The 8,018-nt window shown below is 42.4% G+C and overlaps 1 protein-coding gene across 1 annotated transcript; it reads left to right on the forward strand.

The window, feature by feature from the left end:
• Nucleotides 1–3,173: 3,173 nt before the first annotated feature.
• Nucleotides 3,174–4,984, forward strand: LOC109520299 (fatty acid-binding protein, intestinal). The gene is made up of 4 exons (XM_019877424.1): nt 3,174–3,460; nt 3,963–4,135; nt 4,532–4,639; nt 4,762–4,984. Exons 1-4 carry the CDS (start codon nt 3,394–3,396, stop codon nt 4,810–4,812), a joined length of 399 nt encoding a protein of 132 aa, XP_019732983.1. The 5' UTR covers nt 3,174–3,393; the 3' UTR covers nt 4,813–4,984.
• The last annotated feature ends 3,034 nt before the right edge of the window (nt 4,985–8,018 follow it).

Below are 8,018 nucleotides of genomic sequence, written 5' to 3' on the forward strand. Positions count from 1 at the left end.
CAAATGTTCCCAAAATTATGTTTAATGTAGATACCACAACATTGTACAAAATATATTAAAATCCAACCAAATTCAGTTCAGTCTTTCGTATGAAACGTACTAAATTTCATTTTTGCCTGTTTTTTGTGTAAGTCAAAGCTCGACACAAAAAAAAAGCCAATTTGACTCTTCTTGTTTGTTTTGTATACATTTTCACCTCAAGCTACATGTAACTTTGTAAAAAAAAAAGTTTGTTGGCTAATGAGGCGTCAAAGTGCTCGTTATGGGGAGGGAGTGCCGAGTTGGATGGGGACGGAACAAAAAGCAACACAGCAGAGGGGCGTATTGTTTCACTGTGCCATGGCGGGGTGACATCACATGTCCACTAAGCTGCCCTTTGTATGCCCCGCCCTCCTTCTGCTCCTCTCATTAGGCCCTGATCCCAAAATTAGAAGCTCCAATGAATACCACATCGGGCTGGCACGTTGTGGGGGGAAAAGCCCTTCTGGCCACAGGAATGCAATCTTTTTTTTTTTTTTTTTTGTCTTTAAGTTTAAATCCACACGAGGCAAAAAAAATTCCCACATTAAACAATGCAAGGAGGAATTATCCAATATTTGACACTAGTATCGCAATATTGTTTCATAAAACATCATGACTGATATTTGGGCCTGGTATCGAGATACTGTATGGCAAAAGGTAACAATTTGATTCGTCATGATATCAATGTTTGGTGCTGGTATGGCAACACCGTCCCGTAAAAGCTAACATTAGTCATTGTGATATAGACACTTCACTCTGGTATTCTGATACTGTACCATAAAAAATGATATATTTCAACAATAGTCATCTATATGCTTGCGGCAGCAAACTGTAAAACTTAATATGATTCAGTATCTGAGTCTGCAGTTACATTATCGCAGTATCAATAATAGATGCTAGTATCGTGATACTGCACTGTAAGCCATTTATTTCAACACAATATCCATTTTTTTCGTGCTTGTATTACAGTACTGTGACCTGAAACACAACGATATCATTCACAGGCACAACTTAACGTCAAAGACAAGGTGGTCCCGTACTTTTTCAAGAATTTTTCCACCATTCCCCTGCCCAAATCATCGAGTGGCATTCAATGACATGGTGATACGCAAACACGCACCTCTGCTTGTGAACTCGGGCGCACCCCTCCCCTCGCGATCTGAAAGGTCATGAGAAACATTGCGCTAATCCCTTCACCGTCCCTGCTTCTCTTCTGAGAGCCGGGGGAGGGGGGGGGGGACTTTTTGTTTATCCCGAACAAAAGGGACGTGTGGGAGTGAGCAAAGAGTTCGCGCACCAGAAGCACCACCTGCAATTAACAGCTTACAGGTCGGCCCCTCCCTCAGTGACCACGCGGATGAGAGGAAATGTCAAGATTACGTGGGAAGGAACTAGGGAAACTTTTGTCGTACGGTCTTGCTTCTGGCGGAAGTGGGAGGACAGTCACCTTATACCCTCGCTACTGTAATTGCAGAGGGCAAAGGAGGACGTTATCATCATGCGGCTCACGCGTTCGTCAACGAGGCCTTTTGTTTGCCGGCCCATATGTTGGATTGGCCTCAATTAATGCGGACATCTGCCGAGGACCAGGAGATGTGCTCCAATTCCAACTTAACTCTGTGATAATTGGTTGACAACATAGCTTCAGCCTGACAATATTTAAAAAAAAAAAATGTAATTCACATTGTGATACAGGATATCAATAACGATACGTGTCCGTATCGGTGCATCTGAAGAAGGCAAAACTCAAGAATGCTCATGACTCTCAGCGACATGCATCGTGATATTTTGCCCACATTGTTGACATCATCACGATACAGCGATAACGTCGTACGAATTGAATTTGTGTGTCCTGTCGATGGCAGCGAGGCATCATCCAAATAGTGAAGTGGAAGAGAAGCATGGCAGATCATATGCATGCATGCATCCAGCATGAGGGCCCATGGGTGGTGGATCATTTGTCAACCCACACAGGAGGCATGCTGGTAGTCCCACCGCACCATAACAACCCCCACCCCTCCAACACACACACACACACACACACACACACACACACACACACACACACACTTCAGTGGGGGAAACTGGGTGGCAGAGGATGGGAGGATGTAGCCCCAAGCAGAGCGTGACGTCCCTTCACTTTGCACAACTGAAAAAAAAAAAAGAAGCCTCAAAACCATTAGAAAAAAAATCACGAGTCATGGGACTTCAAAAGCAAGCAGTGTGTACAAAATAAATACAAAAATCACCCAACACAAGGATGTTAACGTACAACGCCAAGCAAGGCAAGAAAATTGTGTCTCATCGTGTATGAGTACAGTTTGGGTCAGCCCAAAGAATTTCCACTCGTCTCCAATTGCATAACCCGTTTTTGCTGCCCTCAAGTGGCCAATACAAATACTGCACCTTAAATTGGAGTTCTCATTGTCAATCCAGTAGAATTACTTTTCTGACTCAAAGTCATCTGTTGCTAAGCAGAAGGCATGTAACAGTCGCGCCTCCTAAGGACAAAAGGCAGACAGGAACAAGTCAAAGATACGGCCCTTCATTTTAAATGCAAGTGCTTTGTATTCAATACAAACATTCTAAATAACTACTTCAATGATTGTAAAGGCATGTAGACAAGTGATTTGCTATCGTCACTCAGATTAACCATCAACACTAACCCTAAACCTCAAATCCAACTGCCAGCTCTTCCCCTCATCCCTAACCTAAAACCCCAACACCAAACCTCGACTGTCACCCGAAACACACTGCCGAAACCGCAGTCCTAACCATGAACCCTAACCCTTAAACCAAAATCTAACACCTTCCCCTAAGCATCAACTGTAAACTTTAACCTCAAGGGTAAAACAGAAGCCCAACTCCCACCCCACCTCAGCGCTATAATTCAACCACCCCCCCGAAGCTAAACTTGAACCACTCACAATTAGCGTGGCTACTTTTGCTCTGGGTCACTACAAGCTGGAATCACGCCAGTCTGAGTCGTCAGGGTGGGATCTGAACTCATTTCTATGCTGGGCACAAACGCAGTTTGAAAAGGCGTACGAGGAACAAAAAAGGAGGGTGAAGTGTTGGGGAGGGGGGGGGCTCAGTTGACTGAGTGCCCCCCACACAACATCCCACCCTTGTCCTCCATTTCTGCTTTGTGAGAACAGTACCGCAGTGTTCCGGGAGCGAGATTTATCGGCGTACCCTCGCGCATGGGGCCCGGGAAACAAAAAGGAGCGCATCACGCGAGGGCAGAGGGGGTGGCGCGGACAAGGGGGCGCAGCGGCGGGTGTATATAAACGGAGGCCGGCGTACATTCCCGATCCCACGGTCTCACTTGTGCTACGTCACCCCGTTTGCCCGTTGCCCCGGACCGCAGCCATGGCGTTTGACGGAACTTGGAAGGTGGAACGCAGTGAGAACTACGACGCCTTCATGGAACAAATGGGTGAGTGGCAAGAATCTGAAAATCTTCTGGACCTTTTGGGGTGCAATGACTTGCTCCCTCAAGGGTGCGACAGTTGCTCGAAGCTCCTCGTCGTTAAGACCTCGTACCTTGATTGGTTTGGGCTTCAGAGACAAGAGCCAACTGCTAGCAGATCCCAATTTCGGATCCTCCGGGGGATATATTTTGGTCGGGCTGGCGAACCACAGGGAGAATCGTTGTCGATACATTTGGCAGAGTGACAATTTGGTGGCAGAGAGTCAATCTCGGGAGTGGGGAAGGGCGGCGGTGCCCACTTCACGGTGCAGATCTGCTTCCGCCATGTTGAGATTTTAGTGCACCACATCCAGAGAGAATGAAAAGAATTGCTTTGATAGGTCACGGGTGAATTTGGCTGTGAGCACTCTCACAGGGGCGCAGCCCTCCCTCTTGCAGATCCGCCGGCCTCTGCTCATCTGCATTTCTTTGAGTGAGCTCCCTAAAGTGACTTTTGTGTTTCGTGTAGGCATCAACGTAATGAAGCGCAAACTCGCAGAGCACGACAATCTCAAGATCAGCATCCAGCAGACAGGAAACAATTTCCACATCAAGGAGTCCAGCACCTTCCGCACCAAAGACATCCACTTCACTCTCGGGACACCCTTCGACTACAGCCTGGCCGACGGCACCGAGGTCTCGGTGAGTGGCCTAATCAACCATTAACATGTCTTACTAATATACCAAAGTTGTACTATTCGTGAGCACGGAGAGTGTACTAGTACATGGACCCTTATTAAGCCGTACTATGACAATTCAGCACTCTTGTCCTTTCTAAAAAAATTTCCCACCACTTGTACATACTAGTACACAATTAAACCTCACTAATAAACTGTTGTGCTGCTGTTGTAACGCCACTAGCCCAGTAAAGCACAATTAGATTCCTTGTGTCTACTGGAGGCACAAGTGCACGCTCGTCCTTCTACTACTGCTCTGTGTCATCTCAGTAGTGAGAGTATACTAGCACGTGGACAGGAAGAATATGGTCGAAACGCATACTCGTCTGACTGGGATGTTTGGGGCCCGTGTGTTCATCAGGGGACGTGGGAGATGGAGGGCGACATGCTGAAAGGCAAATTTACGCGCAACGACAACAACAAGGTGCTGACCACCACCAGGATCCTGCTAGGAGGAGAACTCGTGCAGGTCAGTGGCGCCCATGCGCACTGTGGAAAGCGCAAAGTAACCAGGACACATAGTGCCTTGCTGCACTTAATGGTTGTAGATTTTTCAGGTATTTAAACGTTTCCTTTTTCATGCCCCTGCAGAGCTACAACTACGAGGGCGTGGATGCCAAGAGAATCTTCAAGAAGCAGTAGTTTTCCTGTTTTTTTTTAACCCAGCTTTCTTTTACTTTATCTTTTCTAATACGAAACATAATTATGTTACTGGACAATATGGCAATATTATTAACATTTTCTATCGAAAAAAAGTCCATTTAAATGGTTACATTTGTGCAAAGAATTGAAATAAATATAAATTTAATTAAAAGTGTATTGGTAGTTTGTCATTGGGATGTTGAAATACCTGTAATTACAGCAACTGTCCACATGAGGTCGGCAAATGTCATTCTTGTCCATGTTATTTCAATCTGTTTTATATTTACGATATGGATTTCAATGCCCATGAATGTATTTTTTTTTTTTTTTTTTTTAGTCCTGTCATATATTCTCATCAGATCTAGTAGTCGGCTTCGAATATTCTTTTGTCATACATTTCAGGTCGAATTATTGAAACGTGGACTGACTAGCGCGCAGTCTCTTTGAAGATATGGAGGCGCAAGTCGTCCTTCTGACCACCAGATGGTGCTGTGCAGCTCCTAATTTAATTAATTATTGACACGCACAGACGTTCACGCAAGCGGGATCACTCTGTCGAATTACTGAAACGAGGACTGACTGGCGCGCAGTCTCTTTGAAGATCTGTAGGCGCAAGTCGTCCTTCTGACCACCAGATGGTGTTGTGCAGCTCCTAATTGTGTGACACGCACAGACGTTCACGCAAGCGGGATCACTCACGCACACACGCACTCCTCGGCACGCCACCTTACAAAAGCAACTCTGGGTCATACAAATCGGGATCATGTCGATCTTTAATGGCAAACGGCCTGAAATGTCTTCATTGAACATTTTCATAAAAACCTTTTTTTGTTGTTGTTGTTTTGAGACAAACAAGGCTAGGCTAATATGCAGCTAGCAACAACATATACACAAACAAGCATGTACTGTACCATATTAGAAAAACACCCCAATGGCATTTGTTTTCTTTTCGTTCGTTTTTTTTTTTTTTAAATCAGGATTTCACAGTGAATTATGTAGTATTTATACAGTATATGATACATACAGTACAGTACGTTCCAACCCGTCAGATACAACACACACCCACACATACAAATGAATATACAATAATACTTACATTGAATTATATAATTGGGAAAACAACACCCATAAAATACGCACGCACACACTTTATAAATACTTGGAAAGAAAAAAAAAAAAACGGCATGAAAAAAATGCCTCATAAATGAAAAAAAAATCTCGGATCGGATACCATTGTGCATATTAATAATTGTTAAACATCAACTAGTCTGATAGGAAGGTGTATTTGGGCCACACATAAACAGGAATAAAGTTAGCCGAATATATGCGAAATAAACAACTCGATGTACACGGAATAAAGTCACGAATAACTCAAAAATAAAATGCATTCACCAGAATAAAGTCATCTTTCCAGGAAAAATATGATGGAGCTCAAGTTGTAATATTGTGAGGAAGAAACATCTTAAAAAAAGGACAAATCAATGAAAAAAAAAAGTCATAATAGAAAATTTGGGCAAAAATAAAGTAGTAACATACCAAGAAGGAAAAAAAAAAAAAAAAGTATGGACTTCATTTTCACAACAGAACAACTTTTCACAACACTGCGACTTTTTCACACGACTTTTTTATCGTAATCGCATTTGTTTATGCTGGTCCGAATTTTTTTTTCCTAGTAACACAACTTTTTTTTCCTGGTATCTTAGGAATTTATTCATAGAATATTGTGACTAATACAGTGTTGCAATTTATGTCCGTTACCATTCCGGCTTTTTTCCTGTGGCCTTTTTGAGTCATTTTCTTTCAGTACAGTGTGGTCCAAATACGCCTTCCGAGATACGACGCTACCTAACGGGGAAGATTGTTTACGAAAACGACATGTAAAAATTTGGACGTCAAAATGTGGCAAAGACAAGATTTTTGCGATGGACGTCGCTACGGCAGACTCGGCTCCCTTCTTAAAGATGAACATTTCAATACAGAAAAGTAGTTCGGCTGCCTAAAAATAGACAAAAGGAGACTTCAAGTCAGCGCCCTTAACTAAAGAAGAAGAAGAAAAAAAAATCCGATTGAGGACTTGATGAAAGGCGTCAAAAAGAGAAAAGTTGCACGATCCGAGCTCGCTCAGCTCCAGTGTACAAAATGAAATGCCTTTGGTCTGTTGCTAATTATAGCCGTGTATTGCCGTCTCGAAAAAAGAAACACTCGCGTCAACAAGAGCACGCCAACAGTACGGCTTTGGTATCGCACTCTCTTCTCGTTGGCTGGCAAAGAAAAAAAAAAGCAAAAATACAAACAAAAAAAAAAAAACAAAGCCACGGCACTAACTCCAGAGGTCAAACAAAAGAGTTTCATGTTGAACTAGGCGGAGGTAATCTGTTGGCATTTCATTTGGACTACCATGTAGAGGACAGCCCTAACAAAAAAAAAAAGAAATAAGGAAAAAAAAAACCTAATAATTTGTTCGATTGTCAGATAAAGTCCTAATATTGTGAGAGGGACACGTGTAATTTTACAAGCATAAGAAACGAAAAGTCAAGAAAACAATTCTGACTTTGATGGTCATAAAATTGCAAGAAAAAAAAATCTTTATATTACGAGCACAACCAGTGTTTGTGGGTGAAAAAAGGGGAATGATTTTTCGTAACACAAATAATTTATTACAATTTTCTTGTTATGGCGAAATGCCATCTTTTTTTTCCCGTTATAGCACAAATTTATTCATTTTTTTCAAGGAATATTGGACCTCCTTATATACTGTGTGATGAAATCTAAACTTTCATTGCAACAAGATGACCACTACTTTCACGACCGACGCTTTTTCAAGCAATTTTGTAAAAGTAGTCTTGCAACGTTACTTTTTTTATTGCAACTTTACGGCTGTCTTGGAACACAACAGCTTTTTTATTTTAATGCGACAATTTCTTGCTGTTAAAATTATGGCAATTTCTTTGGAAAGTAAAGAGCTGCGTTCAGAAATTAATGTGAGCAGAGCAAGCTCCGACTTCTGCCGCACAGAAAGACGAGGAAACATCCATATCATAACAATGTGACTTTTACTTTTTAGTTTAAAATGGCTTTCCTTAACCAGAAGTCATTTTGAAGACAAAATACAATCGTAGTAGATTAATACACCTTGTTGTGCAAACCGAAAGGTGGTTGCCATGACTACTATTCTTCTACTTCCAGTGAAAGATCTTTTTTTTTTT

The sequence above is a fragment of the Hippocampus comes genome, unplaced genomic scaffold, assembly GCF_001891065.2.
Source record: "Hippocampus comes isolate QL1 unplaced genomic scaffold, H_comes_QL1_v1.1 scaffold143, whole genome shotgun sequence".
NCBI classification, from domain to species: domain Eukaryota; kingdom Metazoa; phylum Chordata; class Actinopteri; order Syngnathiformes; family Syngnathidae; genus Hippocampus; species Hippocampus comes.

Excerpts from the sequence above, each read along its gene's own strand:
- LOC109520299 (XM_019877424.1), top strand. The coding sequence starts at position 3,394 with ATGGCGTTTGACGGAACTTGGAAGGTGGAACGCAGTGAGAACTACGAC. Across the intron at positions 4,136-4,531 it reads CCGACGGCACCGAGGTCTCG|GGGACGTGGGAGATGGAGGG; the intron begins GTGAGTGGCCTA and ends TGTGTTCATCAG. Across the intron at positions 4,640-4,761 it reads TAGGAGGAGAACTCGTGCAG|AGCTACAACTACGAGGGCGT; the intron begins GTCAGTGGCGCC and ends ATGCCCCTGCAG.